General features: G+C 41.0%; 1 protein-coding gene across 2 annotated transcripts in view; it reads left to right on the top strand.

The window, feature by feature from the left end:
* Positions 1 to 17,273, top strand: part of LOC135213602 (uncharacterized) — a 52,612-nt gene extending 35,339 nt beyond the window's left edge. Inside the window, exons 7-12 of one of the 2 annotated variants that reach the window (XM_064247622.1) lie at positions 267 to 436; positions 3,369 to 3,523; positions 4,056 to 4,199; positions 12,440 to 12,609; positions 14,226 to 14,411; positions 16,767 to 17,273. In XM_064247622.1, coding sequence (XP_064103692.1) covers positions 267 to 436; positions 3,369 to 3,523; positions 4,056 to 4,199; positions 12,440 to 12,609; positions 14,226 to 14,411; positions 16,767 to 16,781 — 840 coding nt within the window. In that variant the 3' untranslated portion in view covers positions 16,782 to 17,273. Of the gene's footprint in view, positions 1 to 266; positions 437 to 3,368; positions 3,524 to 4,055; positions 4,200 to 12,439; positions 12,610 to 14,225; positions 16,738 to 16,766 lie in introns of those variants that run through there. The other variant, XM_064247621.1, reaches the window with a different exon arrangement.
* The last annotated feature ends 5,810 nt before the right edge of the window (positions 17,274 to 23,083 follow it).

The raw sequence follows: 23,083 nt of genomic DNA, 5'->3' as shown, positions 1-23,083 counted from the left end.
TGCTAGGCCATTATTTAAATTATATGGAACAGTTCATAAATTTCAGATGGCAGTTATTACAAAATGTTTGTCATCTCGTTTCTAGATAACTTTGAGTACATGTTGATACTTCTTTCCCTGGCATAAAATCATTTTATCAGAAACTGCCCCTTTGAATTTCGATATATAACCCTCTGAAGTTCCTCTGTTAAGGATGGTTTCTTACTTGTGAAAGACATTCATTTTAAGTTTGAGTTCTGAAAGACCTTCATCTTCTATTTCATTAGTTTGGTGAAGGTAGCGCCAGCCGCATTTTAGGTGGAACTGTGGCATCGACTGTGGAATGGTGCTGGGTGGCAGCCATCATGGAGAGGAGACGATCCGGTGATATATATGTGTGTTCTGGCGCTCTGGTTGAGTCTGATCTTGTTGTTACTACAGCTACTTGTCTAAAGAGGTGAGTGAGCTTATCTTGCAGAGCTTAACTTTAAAGAAACTTCTCTTGCCTGTAACATGTTCCTTTCAAGACGTGTATGTGCTATTAGTAAAACTGTTGAAAGTATATATTTGGAAGCAGCTGGCAGCTGTACCATATAGGGCATAGAGCTTTTATGTCATCTTGCTTGATTTATGAAATTTAAGGTTTCAAGCCAAGCACTGGAGCAAGTTTGGCTATTCAGCGCTTAAGACGGGGAAAAGAGGGTATTGGAGTAGTTGAACAGCAAGATAAAGAGATCCACAAAATAAAGATGAAGTACGGTACAAGGGAAAAAGTCCATATTTGCTCTAAAAAATAATAGTAAAGAGATTGGACAGCAAGATCGAAGAAATGAAGCAGGAATGGAAGTTAAGAAAGTGGCAAAAAAGTTGGTTCAGCTAGGGACTGAAGAGATGCTGCAACCACCCTTTAGACTGACGCATTTAGAAAAAGCTGGCAACTGTGCCATACAGAGAGAGTTGCTTGTCTCGGTTTATAATCATGGACGGAAGTGTATACGGAAATAAGTCGCAACTCTACTGCCGAGGTGGTGTTGCTTGTGTCCCAGTATAGTACTATAAATGTAAGCTTCTTTGGAAACAATTGGAAATTGTACTACAGAGGTGGTGTGGATTCTTTCTAAGTACTTATGGCAGTGTTTGGAAACAGCTGCAGCCTTACTGTACAAAGGATATGGCTTAAGGCTGACATGAAAATTATAACTTTAGATGACTAAATTAGTCACAAATGTCAGTACTTTTGCTACTGGAATATGATATGAATAATCATTCACGAATTCATAAATTAAGAGTTATTTTGAAGCCTAAGTAATGAATATTAGATTTTTAAAATACCAGAAGAAAACCTGGAAATAATCTACAAAATTAGAAATTAAAAGTACAGTATTTTCTGAATCATTGAACATACCTTCTTAAAAGCCGTGTTTGGTATCGTTAAAGAAGAGAAGTCTAGTAAAACGTACCCATCTTATAGTGTCGAATTGGACTTGGTTGCTTTGCCAGTCTTCACTATTTAGATAACCTACAACTGAGTTGTGGTCATTCATTTACGTGGGATGTCTTTATCCCGTAGAAAACAGACCGAGACTTAAATCTGTTTATTATTGTATCCAAGCCTGATCATCATACAATGGAATCTGTTTTGATTGTGCGGAGTCTTTTATTATTTTTTTTTTTCTTAAATCACAGTCCTCCAATTCGACTGGGTGGTATTTTATAGTGTGGGGTTCCGGGTTGCATCCTGCCTCCTTAGGCGTCCATCACTGTACTTACTATGTGTGCCGTTTCTTGGATCTCACTCTTCTGCATGAGTCCTGGAACTACTTCAGCCTCTAGTTTTTCCAGATTCCTTTTCAGGGATCCTGGGATCGAGCTTAGTGTTCCTATGATTATGAGTACAATTTCCACTGGCATATCCCATATCCTTCTTATTTCTATTTTCAGGTCTTCATACTTATCCATTTTCTCTTCTACTCTGGTGTCCCATGGTATTGCGACATCAATGAGTGATACTATCTTCTTGGTTGTGTAAATCAACGTCATGTCTGGTCTATTTGCACGTATTACCCTATTTGTTCTGATAACATAGTTCCAGAGGATCTTTGCTTCATCGTTTTTTATCACTCTTTCAGGTTGGTGCTCGTACCACTTATTACTGCCAGGTAGCTGGTGTTTCTTACACAGGCTCCAGTGGAGGGATTTTGCCACCGAAACATGCCTCTTTTTGTACTGGTGCTGTGCAAGTGCCGGACATTCGCTTGCTACGTGGTTTATGGTTTCATTTTTCGTATTACACTTCCTACACATGCGAGAGATGTTATTTCAATCTATCGTTCTTTGAACATATCTGGTTCTTAGGGCCTGATCTTGTGCCGCTGTTATCATTCCTTCAGTTTCCTTCTTGAGCTCTCCCCTATGTAGCCATTGACATGTTTCATCGCTGGCTAGTTCTTTAGTCTGTCTCATGCATTACCCTTGCATTGGTTTGTTGTACCATTCCTCTGTTCAGTTTGCCATTCTCCTCTCTGTATATTTCTGGGTCTTTGTCTACTTTTATCTGTCCTTCTTTCCATGCACTCTTGAACCACTCGTCTTCACTGCTTTCCAGATACTGCTCCAGTGCTCTGTTCTCGATGTTGACGCAGTCCTCTATGCTTAGTATTCCTCCCCCTCCTTACTTTCGTGTTATGTATAGTCTGTCCGTATTTGCTCTTGGGTGTAGTGCTTTCTGTATTGTCATGTTTCCTAGTTTTCTGGTCTATGCTGCGGAGTTCTGCCTTCGTCCATTCCACTACTGTGTTTATGGCTTTTATCATATTCCCAGCGATGAGTTTTGACTTGATTATCGCCTTAAGTCTCTGCATATATTCTTTCCTGATCGTGTCCTTCATCTCTTGGTGTTTTATATCCTCTCCTTCCATTATTCCCAGTTATTTGTATCCTGTCTCATCTGTGTGTTTGATCTCTCCCCCATCTGGTAGCTTTATCCCTTCAGTTCTTGTTACTTTGCCCTTTTGTATGTTGACCAAGGCACATTTTTCTATTATAATTATTATTATTATTATTATTATTATTATTATTATTATTATTATTATTATTATTGATTATTATTATTTATTATTATTATTATAAAGCTCAGTCAAATCATTGAGACCATTTATTTTCGTAGCATCATGTACTGTTCGTCAGTCAGTCTTGTGGATAGCATGCGTCCTAAGAATGATAGTGAAAATAAAATCATCTCATCTATAAAAGTATTGTGCTCTTCGTCAATTTCATGTAGTTCAGAACACAGAGCATCTGTAGCGTACGAGTATCTCGCCTGATCTTTGATGGCGGTGATACCCTGTATAATCATAGTAAAAAAAAATGAAAGACCAACTTACCTGCAGGCTGAAGTCGCGTGATGTGAACAAATACTATGTGGTGCTGGGTGACAGCAACTTGCAGGAGGACCTGCCCTACGGGATCCAGCACCATCGCATCATGGAGGTCGTTACCCACCCGGATTACTTCACTTCGGGCGGCGCCCATGGCAACGACGTAGGTCTGTATTGCAGTATTATTATTATTATTATTACTACTACCTTTCATGTAGCCATGAAGTTGCTTCATAAACATTCACAGAATTGAATGCTCTTATTGTAAATAGAAAGATCATTATATAGAAATACATAAACCAGAGAAAAAAAGAAAACAAATGGACAACAGTAGAGGAATAAATAAGACAACTAACATGCCATCTGTTGAAAGTGAGATGATGTTATTATGCTTTTTCTGCATTGTACCTTATGTATCCAAAGCCCTTTTTCGGAAATACCTGTATCCTCTGTAACTGACACACCCACCGTGAGAAGTCTTCCTACTCAGCTGTCCAACTTCTTTAACTTTAGCCTCACTCAAATTAAGTTCCTCATTCAGGAACAAATCATCCTAGTCAGGCCCCTAAAAATAAAAAAAGCTGAGTCAGTAATTGTCACTGAAACAATAAAGGACGAGAACTGAACAGAGTAAGCGTGTGCATACCTAATATTCCTTTAATATTTTCTTGTACCAACTTAGTGTAAAAATATTTGCAGGAGTTTTAAGACTGAGAGACCAGGCCACTTTGAGCGACAATGTGTGTCTCGTCTGTATGACACAACAGGACGCCATTTTCCCTGCCCAGTCGTGTACAGTCGCCGGGTATGGCATTGGTGACGTGCCCAACAATATGCTCAGAGGTAAGGTGTTTGTTTGTGCTGTGTATGCTGATTGTTACTATTTTATCGATAAACCCTCACCTATTTGATTTTCTGTTGTCAAAATCTACAAATAGGTTTCAGGATTTAGAATTTTATGAGAAATTATAATTATTTGTGTTATTATTATTGCCGTTGCCGTTATTATTCAGTATGTACGGACATGTGCACTTCTAGAATAGGTCAAAGAAGCCATTAATTGTTTATGTAATCTTCCGCAGACTAGAAAGTTTGTAAAAAAGAGCAAAATAGAAGTAAGAAACATTTTATACTAATATATATATTATATATATATATATATATATATATATAATATTATATATATATATATATTATATATTATTATTATATATATATATATATCATATATTATATATATTATATATTTCGGAAGGAGACCCTCTCGTAGACATGTTTTGTTAAAAATAACTGCTTGCTTCAGCACTATTAATCTTATAAAGAGTCTTCTCTATCTTTCTGATGACGGCTTTCTCGTTGTTGCTTAGACTGGCGAGCAACGCACCAAAGGGCATGGTAAAAATTCGGTTGAGTCATTTGATTTACTATTGCTTATACAATTCTCTCTCTCTCTCTCTCTCTCTCTCTAAACGCGACGTTTCCTCCTGATCGACAGGACATTATCAAGCGATAACTGCTGAGGGACTGAATTCCAGTGTGTTTGTTGTTGTTTTTGATTTAGCTGACCTTGTGTCAGCACGGGCTCCTTGCTCACAGAGCAGCCCGTAACTCAGGATGGTGAGAAGGTGGTAATGGTAGGATATGGTTTTTTTTTTTTTTATTTGGTGATAATGTGAGTTGATGAATGTGATATTGAAAGAAACTTTTGATGGGTAAGGTTGTCCAACCTTTTTTAAACCCTAAGGTGCCCTTCAGTTGGTAGGAAAAGTGCTATGTAGTGAGTGTTTGGCAAGTCAGAGAGGCCAACAGATGAGAAGAAGGAAGGGTATGAGTCTGAGAAAAAGATTGCTAGTCAGTTAGCTTGTGAGGTCCACAAAACATTTCCTTATTCCGTTCCAATTCCGAGTGGGAAGTAGTGTGGTGTTGTTGATGCAGCGAGGCTGAAGGAATGCTGTGCATGAGGTGAGGTAGTGATGAAGGATGTCAGAGTCGGGGCTTGCTTTTGGATGTTGGGTGATGTAGGTTGATGTTGGCTGTCTTTGTGTCAGTCATGCACTGGGTGGATTGTTTGTTATTCTGTGGTGTGTGGTTTGTATGTGAGTGGATAGGGATGGCAGAGGGGGTGTGAGGGGTCTTGACTGATGTCCCCGAGATTCCGCTATTTAGGAGTGTTTTGCACCTACCTTGGTGGTGGGTAGGAGCATAGGAAGCCTGTAAGCTGTTGGGTGTTGTTTAGGATGTGTCTTGTTATTTGAGTGACTGATTGTTGATCTCCTTCATGACTTTGTCTTAGTTGTTGTGGTTTTCTGGGCAGTGTAATATATAGTGTTCCAGTGGTTCTTCTGTATTTGTTTCGCAGTATTTACATGGTTTAGGGTTGTTTTCTATTTTTTGCCATGTGCATTGGTATCCAAACCTTAGACGGTGTATTATTACCGCTAGTGCTCGTGTTCATGTTCTTCGGTTATTGCTGTGTGGTTGAAGTTGTTGTGGTGTCTGCATACCATTTTGCAGTCTTGGAGCCTCCGAAGATGGCTCTCCTAATTTTGCTTTCCTCCTGTGTTTGGCAGTATGCTGCTGCTATGCTTTTTAGTTGGGTTAGTGAGAGGTTTATTTTGATGTTGACATTGTTTATGTGTAGCCCGCTTTTTGCCAGGGAATCAGCTTCCTCATTTCCTTGTATTCCAACATGGCTCGGGATCCAGTTGAGAGTTTATTTGTCTGTTTCTGCTTTGATGGAGTTTTGCCAGTGCCCATATGCTCGTTAGGAGTTTGATATTTTCCTTTGCTTGCCTTTTGTGATGGCTTGTATTGCTCCTTTCGAGTCGGTGTGTATTGTAGTGTTGCCCAGTCTGTGTTGGGAGTCTTCTAGTGCTTTGGCGATAGCTATCAGCTCTGTCTGTAGTGTGGAGGCATTGTCGGAGAGCCTCCAGCTTCCTTGAGTGTTGTTGAGTAGACCCCTGCTGCTGCCGCTGGACGCTGAGGTCTACTGATCCATCTGTAAAGTATATGTTTGTGGCGGTTGTCAACTGTATTGCTTCTTGTGCTGCTTGCTTTAACTGTTGGGTGGTGCATGCTTCCTTGCTTGCTGGAAGAATTGTGTAGTTTGTGTTAAAAGGTTCTGGTTCCCAGGGTGCTGATTCTGTGTATTCACTGAATGGGGTGTCTTCCCTGATGGCTGCAGCATGATTTTGCATGCCTACTCTTCTCAGTGTATCTAGAAGGTCTCCAGCATATGTTTTTGGGAGGTCTAGCTCTTCATGGAGATTAATGCATTTCCTGATCTCCTTTTTGAGTGGACAGTCTCTGTCATTTTTAAGGTTTTTAGCAGGGATGGATGTGTTTCTCTGATCTATCCTATGAGTCAGAGATTGTAGTTTTGTTTCATGTCTCAGGATGCATAGGTTGGTCCACATTGGTGCTCCTGTAATGAGTCTTAAGGCATTGTTTTGGATTACCTCAAAAACTTTTTTGTTCAGTGCTTGTGAGATTAGTGATGGACTGGTGCGGCATACTCTACTGTTGATCTTATTGTCTGTATGTAGAAAATTCTGAGGGCATGGTATAACGGCTCCCTGCCTTAGCGAGGTGATTCTTTTCATGGCGTTTTGTCTGCATTTGATCTTTTGTTTAAGTGTTTCTATTTCTTTGTGTGGTGAGAGCTGTATGTTGATGTTGACTCCTAGGTACATGAAGTTGTCTACCCATTCGATGGGTTCTCCCAATCATGAGTTGTATTGGGTTCAGGTCTGTATTGTATTTGATTGCCATTGCCGGTTTGGTGCCGTGTTTATTTTAGTCCTAGGACTGTGCATTTGTTTTCAATCTGTGTTATCGCGATTTGCATGTGTTGGTGGGCTCTATGCCTGTCTGTGCTGACCAAGCACACATCATCTGCATATATGAAAATTTCAACTCCATTTGGGAAGTTGCTGTTGGCTAATTTCTCCATTAGTATATTGAAGAGGAAGGGGCTGAGTATTCCTCCTTGAGGTGTTCCATTTTCCAGACTGAGGAATTCGGAGGTTGCTCCTTGAAAGGTAACTCTGGCTTGTCTGTTTGCATGTATCTTTTGGTCCATGCTAGAAGGTTGCCTTTAACCAGTCTTGTTGGCTAAGGCTGCCAGGATAGCAGCTGCACTTGCAAGTTCGTAGGCTTTTTCTAGGTCGAGAAATACTACGATTGCTTTCTTGTTATTTATTGTGCCATCACATCTGCTAGACATTCCTCCTGTGCCTATCCCCTCTTTGTAGCAGATAAGCGGTGGTGTAAGGGCCCTGTTTTCCACAGCAGTCTGTTTAACACCATTCTCTCTGCCGTCTTTTTTCTGTGCAGCTGATGAGAGAGTGGTCTTGTAGGCGTTGGGCTCCTTGGTTTGGGAATTGGTTGTGTGTTTTGTTGGTTCCATTGTGTGGGTCTGATCTGCTCTGTGTACGTTCTGTTTATTATGTGGAGATGCACTGTCTTTGCTGCGTTTCCCATGTTTTTTTAACATGCTAATATGTAATCATGTCTGCTCCTGGTGCTGTGTCTGTTCCCTTTTGGAGGGCTTTGTCAAGTTCTTTCATTGTGAATGGTGTGTCCGTGTCATCAGAAATTTGCTGCAGCTGTATTGATGATTCTCCACCTTCCAGGATTGAGTGCCCACACTTGTCTTTCTCGTGTGACTGGTGGTAGGTGAATTGATTTTTGGTTCTGTCTGCAAAGTGTTGTGCTAGTCTGTTTGCTTCACGCTAGAGGGTTGGATGGTGTGCCCTGTGTTGGCCTGGTTTTTCCTGATACCTTGTTGAACCACTTGAACATCTTTGCAATGGCGTCATTCGAGTGGTTTCTGAGCACCATTTTAGCCAGGTTTCCTGCTTAACCTCCTTAGCAGTTTGGGCTGCGTGGTTTACGACTTCTCTTAGGATCGTGTGCAACTCGTCGTGGGATTCCTTCTGAATATTTTCCTTATTCTGTTTACTCTAGAGTTCATTTCTTTGATTCTAGAGTTGTAGTACCAACTGTCCTGTGTGGGGTTGCATTTGTTCTAAAGGCTTTCTTTGGCATGGAAATGTTTGCTGCATTGTGCAGGCTCTCTACAAAGTCCTGTTGAGCGTGCATATGTTGAGGGCTGGATTTTGAATGTACTGTGTTGCCCATGTTCATGTGGTTTTGAAATGTTGGCCAGTTTGCTAGGTCCCGGTCTCCATCCTGCCGGAGGGGGCGGTGGTGGGGGAATTTTCATTATCTTTAGTTTTGTTTCAGTTGCAAAATGGTCACTGGTTAGAGTTGGGTGCACTCTCCATGTGCAGTCTTCTTTCAGTTTCCAGTTATGAAGCTTAGGTCTAGCTGCCTCCTCGTAGGTGTGTTGCTTCATTGTGTCATTTATTAGTGCAACGTCCGGAAATTCTTCCATTAGGATGTGTATGTGTCTGCCTGTTGCATTTGTGTGCTGTCTCGACTGTAAGCATGGGTGGTGTGCATTGAAGTCTCCTGCAAAGAAGGTGTTTTCTCTGGAGGCTGCACTGAAGAGGTTCTCTCCTTCAAAGATTTTTTCATGCCTTTGTAGATATTGTGTATGGTGAGTGGACGTGTTCGCTAGTCTTATGAGGACACTTAGTGTCTCAATCCCATCACCACAGTTTATGTTTTCTTATTTTTTCAGAGGGAATTGTTGTTTTTATTAGGGTGATCAGCCCTCTATTTGAATCTGTATGTGGAGTTTTATAAACTGTGTATCCTTGAATGTGAAGTTGTTGTTTTCCTAATTAGTGTTCCTGCAGCAGGATGACGTCGTGTCTTTCTGAGAGTACTCTTGATTGTAGTATGGCATATTTTGTGTTGGCACTGTTTATGTTCCATTTGTAATATTTTTAGACTGGTGTGATGAAATGTCTTCAATGTTTTGGGGGCGTGTTTGGTGTTGATTGTTTCCTTCCATCTTAATAAGGTGTCAGTGCTACAATCGTTTTCCTGAGGTCAGCTGTTAGGTTTAGGTTTGGAAACAATTGTTGAAAAATTACCCTCACAATTTTCTCTATTTCCCTCCTAAAGTCGTCTTTACTGAGGCGGTAGGTGGGTTTCTCTGGTGACTGCTCTACGGTGTTGTGCTGACTTTCGGCACTGGTACTACCGTCACGGGTGGAGTTGGGGTGGGGGGTGTGTTCATGTGATTGGGTGGGGTGGGAAGTAGGGGTGGGGTTTTTTCCCGTTTTTGAGTTGATGTGGAGTAGAAGGACATGGGGTTTGAGGCAGGTGTGGGTGTGTTGTTTGTGTCTTGGCTTTGTGTCTGTCTGGGGTCTCTGTGGTATGTGTTCCGTTGTTGGTCTTGTGGGTTGTTGTTGTAGGTGGATTGCGTCTCTGATTGGTGGGGGGTTTCTGCTGCCTATATCTGGGTTCTTGGTGTCTGTGTTGCTGTGGTTGTTGTTGCTGTAGTGGAGGTGGGTTGTATTCCGTTGGTTGCTGAGGATGTGATGTTTGTTTGTGGGTGTTGTTGTTGTTGTGGGTGGGTTTTTGTGGTTGTGGTAGGTGTTGAGGGTATGATGTGTATTGTGGGGGTGGTTGTGTTGCTGTTGCGAACGTTCTGGTGGTGGTCTGGGGGTTCTGGCCTTTCATTCGCCAAATCCTCTTAAGTCTTTCCGGACAGCCTTTATGCCAGGCGTGATGCTGCCCTTTGCAATTCGGGCATTTTGCTGTCGTCCTCTCTTTCCTTTTGTAACGATCTAAGCACTCTTGTGGTTGGGTTTGTTTTGCCGTACAATCCCACAAATGTGTTTGTACCGCATTCCCACGTTGATGGTGTCCAAACTTTGACACCTAAAGCACCTTAGTGGTTCAGGGGTGAATTCTTCAGTGGGGAAGATTCCCATATTGGCTGTTCACTTCAGCAGGCCTTTCCCCTTGGAAAGTCACAAGAACCTTTCTTGTTGGTTCTCCTGCTTTGTTTGTGCACCGGGTGGCGTCTAACACAAAGGAGAGGTCTTTTATGGGGTCGATTGGGAGGTTTACTGGGTATTTGCATATGAGTCCTTTCTGTATTCTGTCGTTAGGGTCCAGTGCCTTGCAATGTCCGTCTTCTGAGTACTTCTTCGGCTGTTTGTCTTTAGGTATCAGAATGAATTGTCCTGTTCGGGTTGGTCGTGCCTGGAAAACGATGTCCTTGCCTTGTGTCCTGTCTTCAATGGCTTTTATTGTGGTGTAAGCTGTTTCTCCAGGTTTTTGTATTGGTTTGAATCTCAGTCGTGGGAATTCGGTGTCTGATTGCAAGTTAAAAGTGTCCGTGTTTTGTGTTGATTTCTTCATGTTTTTCTTACTGCGTACAAGTGTAAAGCCATCATTGTCCTGTGAAAGGTCGTCTTCCGTGTCAGAGCAGTCTAGGGAGAGGAGCTGTTGGTTGGGATGTTCAGGGGGAGAGGAAATTCGTGGTCTTTGTGTTATGTGTTCGTCTGAGGGGGAGTTGGTACCTGATCTATTTCGTCTTCTAGTCGGTGTCATGGATGTGATGGGGGCTGAGGAGTCGTCATGGGATGATGTGATCTTGTGATATGATAGAGTTGAAGGTTCCATGTCTATGGTGAGTGATATTATGAGGGGTGAGTGACTAAGTGATTGGTTGTGTATATAGTTGCCTGAAGGGCTTGGATGTTTAAGTTATCTTGGAATCTGGCTTTATGGAAGGCGCCAGCCTATGGTTTCCTTTCCTGTGCTACTTGCAATATAGTATTTGCGACAGTAGGAAGATTTGTCTCTTTGGTCTTGCTTCTGTTGGAGTTTTTAGACCTCAAGGGCTACCAAATGTTCCACAAGAGAGACGGTGTTAGTAAGAGCAAGTTATTTTTTGAGAAAAGGAGTAGTGATTTTAGGTCTTCAAATTGCTTATAAGAGTGAGAGAGCTCTCTCAAATCTTATTCTCCCTTGCCAAGCGCGCCAACTATAAAGTCGGCAGGGCTAAAATGCAGGGAAAGTCTGCAGCAAGCTGATTGGCTGGTGGCCAAGAAGCACAAGCTTCAAATCCTGCAAAGAAGCTTGAAGGTTTTCCTGCTGGCTTCTGATTGGTCGGTGGCTGCCGGTGGGAGGAGTCTGGGCGGAGCTGTCGCTGGAAGTGGGTGGAGTCTAGGAGCGGTAGGTGAAGCCGAGGATATTTTCGCTACCACGGATGTCCGGTGGGATCACCCCCTACCCTGAGAAGGTTCTTGCAAGACTAGTCCAACGCCCCCCGCCGTATGAGGTCACACCTTCCCTTTTTTTTTTTTGGGAACCGGGAACAAAAACTCGACCTACTAGCCGGAGAAAGCGCCTCTGACCGTTACTTGGAGAGCTCCGCACACCACGAGAGGTAAAAGGAGAAAGGACTCGCCCACTGAGGAAATTCGAGTCCTCCCCAGCAGTTTACCGGCTTTGAATAATGTCCTGTCGATCAGGATGGCAAAACGCTCGCGCTTAGAGAGAGGAGAAGGAGAGAGAGAAGAGCGAGAGAGAAATTGTATAAGCGAATAAAGTAAATCAAATGACTCAACCGAATTTTACCATGCCCTTGGTGCGTTGCTCGCCAGTCTAAGCAACAACGAGAAAGCCGTCATCAGAAAGATAGAGAAGACTCTTTATAAGATTAATAGTGCTGAAGCAGCAGTTATTTTTAACAAAACATATATTATATATATTATATATTATATTAATATATTATTATTATTTATATATTATATATATAATATAATTTATATATACCTATATATATATTATATTTATATATATATATATATATATATATATATATATTATTTATATATATAGAATATATATATATATATATATAGATATTATATTTATATATATATATATCTATATGTTAATATTATATATATATAATATATAATATATATATATATATTATATATATAATATATATTATATATATATATTATATATATATAATATATATATATATAATATAATATATATATATAATATACACGCAACAGTTTAGAGACCAATTATCAGAATTATGGCAGCAGTAAACGTTGTTTCTCCATTGATGTTGGACAAAGACAAAGGAAATAAACAACTTTTAATTGTGTGATTTTTATGAGTTTACCATCCTTCAGAAGTGAGAAACGCGGTGCCATCCGAAGGAGTCCTTCGCCAGATGTCGGTGCCTATCCTCAAGCAGCAACAGTGTGAAGTCTCCTTACACAACATGACAGGATCCGAAATCCTTGCGAAGTCGGACTACTTCCTCTGTGCTGGAGGGTTGGACGGAGCCAGCGCTTGCTATGTGAGTCTTCTAACTTAATGAATTTTACTGTAGGGTACAACGAGATACGGTTGGATAAAAGTTTAATACTTTCAGCATAGGATACAATATTAAGACAGCTTTTGGGATATAATTATTCACTGTAGGATACCGGAGGTTCTAGTGGAGAAAGTGCGTTCGTTACTTCCACTGTGCAGGATTGAATTGTATTCCGTACCTTCAAGTATAGATACCAAGGTATATAGAATGAATTTTAAGTCCCGCTGAGAGTGTTTGTTGTTTTAAGCGCGATTCACTGTAAGGTCCACTCCGGGAAGGGTATAAACCATCTGGAATTCAATTAAGAAAGCATGTTTCTTGCTTTGGATCTTTCCCAGATAGTGACCCCCAAGGGTTTTAACCTGGTATGTGTCCACCTTTGTGGCGTGTTTAGTACAAGCCCTTTTGGGATTACTGTAAAAACATAAACAAAAGGCTGTAAGTATCGTAAAGATAATGATCCCAAGAAATATTAGCCCTAGATAACGACCCCTGATTTTGTTTGGGGGTCACTATCTAGGAAAAATCCGTTGCTTTCATCTGATACACGCCAATAAATCTGGGTTGTTACTTTAAACAAAGAATACTTTTGCACTTAGTCAAGTAAGTATATTTGTTGCCGTGTAGGATACTTCAGGGCCCACCCAAGAAACCATATTTACTACTTTCAATAGGAGGCATTAGGATATAGTTCAAAAAGTAGTTTGTTGGTTGCCGTGTAGAAATCATTAAGATCAGGTAATGAAAGTATATCGTAGAATACGTGTAAAGAATACGCATTTTATGGTCCTATTAAGAGAACATCACAGATGAACCTATTTGTGAAATTTCACCATTTTTACAATATTTTGCTTCGAAGATTGTGAAATAATATTGTCTTACAAATAAATTACTTTTATCGACGAGCATAACAATCTAGCTTTACAAACTCGCAAGAACAGCGTTCCTTTCGAGATTACAATATGCATTACCATGAATTTTGAAGTGGTTTTGTTAGGGTCTCTTATAATTGTTTTAGGGCAATAATAAATATATGAATATTATCAGTGAGAGGATATCTTTCTAGTTTCAATCTTAGACATGGCTATAACAACGATAGACTGGTTAACTTATTATTACATATTCGTAATGTAAACGCTAAGAAAAGTGAATAACAGGTAAAAGTGTAACTAAATGCATATATAGATAACTGATGAAAAAAGATATGAACAAAGGAAACACAACCCGTTTATGAATAAACACATTTATTCCTGATTGCGTAATGCAATCCACCAATTCTATTGCGTGATCGAGATATTGCCTTTGTATCGGCGCCTCATAATTGCGTGAGTGATGTTTATCTTTTTTCGTGTATATGATCATCGCTAAATATCAGCCTTCCAACCATTTTAATTTTTCCTTTATAAAGTTGCTTGAGTGTCAGATTCCTCTGTTTCCTGTCTGTGAGGGTTTTCTCTGTGAATCTAAAAGGTAAGACCAGTTTTTCTAACCAATTCTCCTAAGTCATCCTCATATGGTTGCTATAGTTTTAGCGTATCACTCTTCTATTCTGTATTATGCGCAAAACATCGTCTCTATTGTATATTTAATCTTCTCAGAGCACGATGGACGGCGGTTCTCCCCTCGCCTGTGAAGCTGGAGGACGCTGGTTCCTAGCTGGAGTGGTGTCCTGGACACGAGACTGCGAGAAGCAAGATGTCCCGAATGTCTACACCCGAGTCTCGTCCTTCTCCAACTGGATTCAGGCGACCCACCTTAGAATGCTGGGTTTCCTCACTCACCAGGTACATTCTCAGCAAGTGCGTTGGATACAGGAACATGTGGACAAGATCAATAAGGAATTCTCATAAATACACCCTCTGCGGAAAACCAGGACGAAATCTGGTATAGATCAGTGATAGGTTCTCCCAATTCCTCTTCAGGGAGATTCCTGCATGATCTTAAAAAGGCGTGCTCCTTAATTCCCTTGGGAGAAACGCTGGAGAATTCCGTAGGAATTAGATTTAATTCTCTGCCTCTCAAGTGAACAAGGGAGAATTCTTAACATTCAATAAGGAAATCCCAGTCCTATAATGGAAAGCTAGGGAGAATTGTGTAAGATCACCAGAGATTTCACCTAAATATCCCAATGAGAAATTAAAGGGAAATATGTAAGCTCAATAAGAAGGACCTCTAAATCTTCAGGGAGAATTCAACGTATTTAAAGAGCTTTAAACCACTTTTATTTTCTGGTGTTATTTCATAGCAACTGAGTACGATTTTTCAACTTTTTTTTTCTTCTGTTAAAATCATTTTTGTCCCTCCATTGGCTGCTCTTCCGAAGAAACGGGTATCGTACATGTGACTGTGAAGCATCAATGTCCTAATGCTTTAAACAAATCCAGCTCGTTTAGATGCAGTAGTATAGAATGCTCTTGCCTTTAATTACGTGTTAGACAATAGATAAATACTAGATGTATACTGGGAATACAAGAACTTTAACTATTTGTACGAGAACTTGTCTCACTTTACAGCTTGATTACGCTTTTCTTCGTCCACTGCTATATCGTCAGCACAAACTTTAGAATACTCATTCCCTTACTGTAACACGAGTTTTTCATCTGACTTGTTTTGCCTGACACACAAAGTCCCAAATCTAGGGACAGAAATCCGTGGTAATTTTTGAGATTTAGGGTTCCCAACAAGGTTCCCAAAGCCTCTTGTTCTTGACCTCGTTAAGACTTATAAGGTTGTTTATCGGTCTCTTTCCTCCTCCCCACCATTTCATCAGATTTCATTCCATGATAGGGCTACGAGTACAGATAATGGTCACGATTACTACGTAAAAACAGGTCCTACCATTAAATCATAAATATGTTTACTAATCCTTTTTTAAACTAGTCCTTTATTGGACTTCGATATTGACCATTTTTATTAATTAGTTTTAGATTATGAATGCAAGATGTTCCATTACCAGTTTACAGTGCTTTCATATTGAGAATTTCTTTGACGTTTACTCTCATGTCTAAGGAACTTTAATTTTTCATAGTAAAACGCACGTACAAATAAGCTTTTTGCCTTTATAGAAGAAACAGGTGGAATGTCCAATAGATAATAAAAACAGTTCTTTTTTTTATTATCCAATAAACATTCAAAATAATATTTCTCCCTGATACGGTATTAGTGCATGTTTACATCTGCTATAGGATTAAAGGGAAAATGTGTCCAAAGTTTGGACCTATTGACAGTTGGAGTCAGGACAAAAATGGAGTGCTAATTATTAGATATTAAAGATTAAATATGACCTGGATTTTAACAAATTACTTAGAAAAATATCGCTGTACTTTTCCAAGCCTGTGTTGCCTAATTCCTTCATTTACTACATAATCGTGCATCAACATATTTTTCATCAGCAGTATTTAGCAATTACTTATGCAGGTATTTTTTCCCTAGTTGATATTTTTACATTAGTATTTTTTCTTTTAATTGATATTTTTACATTGGTATTTTTTCTCTTAATTGATATTTTTACATTATTCTTTGTAGTATTCCTTGATTTAGTTTCTTAAGTTACATTGTTCCACTATTAATTTTCTGTGCAGTTATTCCCACATTTTGCCTTTTCTCTGTAATTGAAAATTTTGACGTTATCAAAAGGTCTATTGGTATCCCTTTGACTTTTACTAAGATTGCTGAGACCTATATTTAAAGTTAAAGCATAATCTAAAGTGATGTACATAATTTTAAACCTCTTTAAGAGAAAAAATGTAAATACGTGATTTTGGACCTTTAGTAATCTTAAAATTGAACTAACTCGGTATTCTTGTTTGTTAAATTTTGCCCTTTTCCATCATCATTCAATCCAGTAAGCATTCATCCCATCTCCTTTTGTTTACGCAGGTTTTGTTTCAAGCTAAGACATAAGTCACGCCCACTTTTGCGTGATAGTTGCCAGTTGTTACTGGAAAGATGCTGCCAACTAGTTCAGCAACATCTTGTCCTGAATGACTGCAGCCATATTGTGAAAAGGCATGGCTTTTGTTTCAGCTTTGAATAATTGTGTTTACTGATGCCATGGTCGTGAAATAGTAGAAGGAAAAATTTAAATGTTCTTTCTTCAACTGATGTTGTTTAATAACCTTTTTGTGACTTTTTTTCAGATTACACTGACATGACCTTCCTCCTTCCTCCTCTGTTCAGCACTTCATGGGGATGAAGCATGTCTTTAGAACGTAGCAATTTATTGCCACTTTTTAGTCTTTTTCAAGTGTTTTCCCTAATTTTTAGTCATTTATGTTAGTTTGAATCCTTTTATGTCTGTCAGAACATCGCCTTGTAGGCGTTTCATTATTTTTAGTATCATCTGTAAAGAATAGGTTTTTGTTCTTTGTTTTTGTCTAGTTGTTTATTTGCTAGTATGAATGATGTATGTTGTATGAGATTGTCCTTATCGTTTGTATACCATTTTTTGATGTATGTTCATTGAGAATTCCTCGTTCTTTTAATCATTCCATCTACGTTTTTTTCCCTCTCTTGGTTTTGCTTTTATTTCCTTTTAATTTATTTATTTATTGATCTCATTTTGACTTGAGTATTTATTTGCTTTTATGCATGCTTGTTGTGTTTGTTGGTAGCATTAATTGTTTTTTAATTAAATACATTAGAAATTTTGTGTTTTTTGTAGCTCATCCTTAATAACATAATCCACAACGGAATTCCATACAATATTCCTTGATGCTATCTCCCATCACACTTTTTCATAAGAATCAGTGAAGACTTCCGCTTCTTTTCGGTTGGTTATACAGAGTCCAGTGGTCAGCACAAGGCCACTAATTCGCCTGAACACCGTACCATTTTGAAAGGGCTGTCCTGGTATAAAACAGATTTAATCTATAATAACAATTAACGCGGCTTCTTTGAGCACTACAGCCCTTGGTGCGCCCGGAAATATGCCACCTCACTAGGCTCAAATGGTTGTTTTTATTCCTCTTTTAAACTAACGACCATAATGCTGAGGCTTATGGCATGAAGGCCTGAGCGAGAGCTCTGGAGGACCGCAATTATAAGGTTACCCGGTCCCCTTTTTGATGGAACAATCTTCATCGGTGACAAGTTAAACTGAACATATTATAATTTTTCCATTGTTTTTCATGCATAGATATGCACGCTGTTCAAGGTTACCTTATTTTAAGAAAAGTTTAGCAAGTCTCTTAGAGAGTGTTTTCCATCGAAAAATGTTTCTAAAGAAAAGATATTTGAAATCTAAGAATTGAGAAAAGAGTAAGACCCAGGCGCAGCTAAACCATTTCCGTCTACCAACAATAAGAAGTCAATTTCTATTCTAGATTGTATTGCACTTTTTGTGTATCAAAATTAGAAACCAAGATCTTTGTGACAGGTCGTTAGAACGGTTTTATTAGCAATTAAGGATTTTTATTATGTTCCTCAAATCTTTACTTGCAAGTTTCATTAAATGAAACTTGCAAGTAAAGATCTCTATGGGTGTACGAGAGTGGTTTCAGTAGCAATTACTGGTCAATCTTTTTTTTTCATTTGATAACTTGTATGGTATATGTATGCAACTCTCAAGCGATGAATAGTTTTTTGACGAAGTAAATAGTTTGGTTTTGGTAATATTTACGAATTAGTCAAACAGATCTGAATCCCATGTAGTTCGATTGTCGATTACTTACCTTATCTTGTAACGGGAACGTTTTGTAGTCTCCATCAACAATGAAAACCAATCTAATCTAATTATTTCACTTTGAATGTATTACATTTCTCCCTCTATTTCTGTTATCCCATCCATCACACCTCCTTGTAAATTGGTTTGCCCAATTTCTTCAGTTTTTATAGTGCATCATAATTACACTTTCGCTGCAGGTATTAATGGATGTCCTTACCTCACTTACCTGGGTGACTAATTCTATGCTATCCTGCTATTGTTCTAAGCTTCTTGACACAAGTTAGACGAGACCGGTGAGGACATGATCTTAAGATTTAATCCAAGAACAAAATTATGTTGATAAACAGTAGGATATAAACATGTCCCAATGAAGCGGTTTTACAATTCTTATGGGAGCTATTTAAAGTGACTAAACTGATTTTAACTAATGTGAGTAAACCTCGACGTATACTGGCTCATATGGTATTCTAGAGCTGGTAAGTTTGTAGTTTTTGATAACTATCGTTAAGTCATTTAGTTTAAAATAGAACATTTTGATAGTCCATGTGTCCATGTGTACGATACCCTATATGAGATCTTTCCTAGTTAGTGACCCCAAGGGTTTTCAATGGTCAATATGTAGGACTAATATTTCTTGGTGGTCATTATCTTTATAATATTTACAATCTTTTGTTAATGTTTTTACGGTACTCCCCAGCAAGCTTGTACTAAACACAGCCAAGTTGGATACATACTGGGTTAAAACCCCTGGTGGTCACTATCTAGGAAAGATTCCCTAATTGGCACCAGGGTTCATGTATACAGTGTAGTATTAGATATAGTAGGAGCTATTATTGATTATTATTCATCATTATTATTTTCCGAACACTAAAGCACTAAGGGACTGAAATTCCACCAATCATGTTTCTCCTGCACTCAACTCCCACATATCCAGCCCCCTGTGCCGTAGCTCTCATCTAAGGAGGTCTAGGTCTTCCAACTCCTGCTGTGCCTAGAAGAGCTGACATTATCATGTATTATGCTCTCAAGGGTTGGGCAAAGATCATATTCAAGCCAGCTGTAACCCCTTTGTAATACCCTTTAGTCTGACCCATAATGATTATTTGTTCCTACGCGGTATACAAACCCTCGGTCCTTTACGATAGGAATTACTTAAGGCGTATCCTGGACATGGCCGCTGAATTCTTTACTAAAGTGGTTCGTTAGTTAACTACCGGTCCAGTCGTAGGTAGTCTATCTGACCGGATGTAAACATTCCAAATTTCCAATTGCTTTCGGTCGTCGCTGTGGATAGATGTATTCTCCAACCTCTCTCTGTCCGACTATTTATTGTTGTTTTCTTTTCAATCCCGGTGGGATTTCTCCTTGTTTTTCTATTTGCCTGTGTAATAGTGCTTGTGATATAATACCTGATTAAAAGCAAACCCATGAATTAAAACACCCTGTGTCCTCTGCCCCCAACTAGCGCTGCTCCGGGGTAGAGGGTAGGAGGTGCAGCAAGATCCACGCTTTGATTGACATTGATCCTCACGCCCTTTGGTTATCATGGGGGTGCATGAGTGTAATCTGGATAATATGTGTGCAGTGTTCTGTTTGCAAGGGGGGACAACCCCCACCTTCTAACCCGACGTTTGCTTTCGCAGGTGATGTGACAGGAATAGATCAAGCATGGACTTCCCTGGGACTTGCTGGTACGCTGTCGATTCAGGCCCTGCTGTCACACCAAAATAACGGTGCCAGCAACGCAGGGATGCATGCGGTCTTCACTTCCACTGTCACAACAGTGAAGCTGCCTAGTTGCTATGCTCCTTCTCACCTGGTCTGGTCTCATCACCCGATGAACGTGTCTCCGTCCATAGTGTTGGGGACCAGACCACACTTGACCAGCATACCAGGTCTCTGCAGTGCCTCTCCCTCCTGGTGTTGGTGTGGCACCATGACCTCTCCCAAGGGTTAACGCCTGTATGTCTACCCTACATGTGACAGAGGTGATGCCTCCTGCTGTTCCCACTCCTACACCTGTTCCTGCTCCTGTTGCCGGACCTGCCCATTTACCAGCTCCTGGACCCGAAGAGTCATCTGCTCCCCCTTAGGGGACCCTGATAACTCTTGCAGAAGCTGTCGAAGAGGAAGGCGAAGAAGAGGAGATGATCCAGGAAGGTGTCGTCTTCATCTCCGTCTTCGTTCTCTTCATCATTGTCATCGTCTGTTGCCTCCTCACCTCCTCCTTTATAGGCTTCGTGGCCTAAGAAGGGGAAGGTAGCTTCTCTGCCCCCAAAGAAGTCTTGCCACGAGACTTCTAAGGGCCTGCCACCTCCCTCCCAGGAGAAAGCAATTGGCTCTTGCTGGCTCTCCCGCTTGTTTGGAACTGTCCCCAGGGACCAGGGTCTGGAGAACTACTGGAGTTCAAACCAAGGTTCATTCTCCAGCCTCTGCTCCCAAGGGTGCTGCTCCGAATGTATGACCACCTAAGGGTGGACGTACATCCTCTGTCAAAGAAGGGGTCTTTTCTCCTAACCATGACAGTGGCACTGGGTGAGAGCAGAGACTGATCTGTGGCTCAGACCCACCAGTGAAGACCAAGGATGGTTCTTCTGCAGGGGCCAGGGCCAATGTTGCTGTTCCTTGGAGCAAGGCATCTGGAGAGGCAAAGAGGAGGTCCTATGTGCAACCCTCTTCACTCGAGGTTTCAGGCTCGAAGAGGGCTGGGATGCGTCATGAGGATGATGCATGTTCTCACCAAGCTGCTAGCAGCATCCTTGGTTGCCATGGGTCTGGTATTCATGACACTGCTAGCCACGTCGCTGCTGGCAGTGGCGCTGCTGCAGCAAGGCAAGAACCTCTGCATGTACCTTGGGAAAGTGTCTCGCCCTGGCAATCACACACACCTAGAAGCAGGCCCTTGCTGTCACTATGGGTTGATACAAGGACGTGGCTCATTCCCCCTGACCATGGCTCTGGTATAAGGAATGAGATCATCCAATCCTCCTCTCCTATTCCCTCTACTTCCTTGGGCTACACCAGAAGGGGCAAGGTGAATAGTAGGAACCCTGTAGAGTTTTCTCAAGATTCAGCGTTGGGGGCCTATGTTCCTGGTGTGGTTTAAGGGCCCCAACGGACATATGGCTGCATCATTGAGGAAGAATCTAGGGGGTCTGATGAGGTTCTCCCTCAGGGGAGAATTGATCGGGAAGAACAGTCTCTCGAAGGACTCAAGGGTCCTTTACCCAGAGTCTTGGACACCCCAGAGATTCAGAATAATTTTGCAGAGATCGTAGCGCTGATACGTCAGCATAACGATCTCGGGGAAACGACCACAGCCTCTTCTGGAGAATGCTCCTCTCACCTCAAGGCTTTTAGGGGACCCAAGAGGGAACACAAGGTCTCGACGGAGCTGTTGTGGTCAAGCCTGGCTGAAAATATATTGGAACAAGTGAATGGCCTTGTCTCTGGACAAGAAAATTCAGTCAAGTCCAATCTTTTGGACAAGCTGCTTCCTCCTTCTCTACCTCGCCAGAGGCGCTACTACATACCCTCGGAGAAGCCTTTGGCCTGGTTCACCTGAGTACAGTTTTATCGCTGCTACACCTGATGAGTGAAAGAGTATCTCTCTCTCAACAGGAAGCAGCGACGCTGGAGGCTACCACTATGGTAGCTCTTCAGGCAGTCTCCTGGCTAGACCTGTGGTCCTTCAGTGTCTAGAGTCACGTAAGAAGACTCGGCCTTCGGGAGACTGGCACGGGTGGGGCTATTTCCTACCTGGCCCACCAGATGGCAAACCTGTGGGCAAACCTTGTGCTCAAGAGATGTGATGCTGTCCTCTCACGAGCTACAAAAGTCCCTTGCCCAGAATCGGTACAGGCTTTAAGTAACGGACTGCTGCTGGGTTCCACCTCTCTCTTTAACAGAGAACAGGTGGATGCTGTGGTGGACAAGCGGACAAGTGCAGGGATGACGACAAAGACTGACTTGTCCACCAGGCAGTGGCAAAGACCTCTGGCCCTTTGCATGTCACTGTGGCTAGACCATCGAATCTAGCTATAGTCAAACTCAGCCTTTTTGGCCACTAAGGCATTGGCCGCACAGTTGCCACAGTTCTCTAAATACGCCACGACGGTGATGAAGAAATATGTCTGATATTTTTTATACTAACTAAAATATATGGTAATTACTCTGTTTCATAATAAAACTTCATATGTTTAAGAATGACTAAGTTTTTGATGAAAAATGTATGTTACTAAAAATGTTTTCCCAAGATTTGACAACACCTCTGTGCTGGGTTAGTGCTCCGTTGCCACCTCAGCCTGACAAGGTCATTCCGTGTCATGGACCCACCATGTAAACATCTCCTGCTTCTCACTGGTCGCCTCCACAGTCAGACTAAGGAAATAATTTATAATGTTAATTGGTACTTTTTAGATGAAAAGGCCAGCGGCGGACACAGCCAAAGCCGCCAAAGTAAGCAAAAGGACAGTTAGAAGGATTTGCCCCAAAGCAAATCAAGAATGGTGGTCAGAGCCTGAACACAAGAAAAAGAGAAAGAGAGAGAGAGAGAGAGAGAGATAGAGAGAGAGAGAGAGAGAGAGAGAGAGAGAAAGGTGGGGCAGAAGTACCTACCTTGGGAGAAGTGGCAACGGTGTGGAAAATCCAGGGTAAACAAGGCCATCGCCTTAGTGGCCAAAAAGGCTGAGTTTGACTATAGCCCCTCCTCAGCCTAGAGGAAGACGAACACTTCGAGGGAAAACCGAGGAGTTACTCAGCCTTCTTCTACCTCTGTGAAAGGAGTGACAT

This window comes from Macrobrachium nipponense, chromosome 43, assembly GCF_015104395.2.
Source record: "Macrobrachium nipponense isolate FS-2020 chromosome 43, ASM1510439v2, whole genome shotgun sequence".
Lineage (NCBI taxonomy): Eukaryota > Metazoa > Arthropoda > Malacostraca > Decapoda > Palaemonidae > Macrobrachium > Macrobrachium nipponense.
The sequence above is the reverse complement of the archived record's forward strand: the minus strand, read 5'-3'. Positions and strand labels throughout refer to the sequence as shown.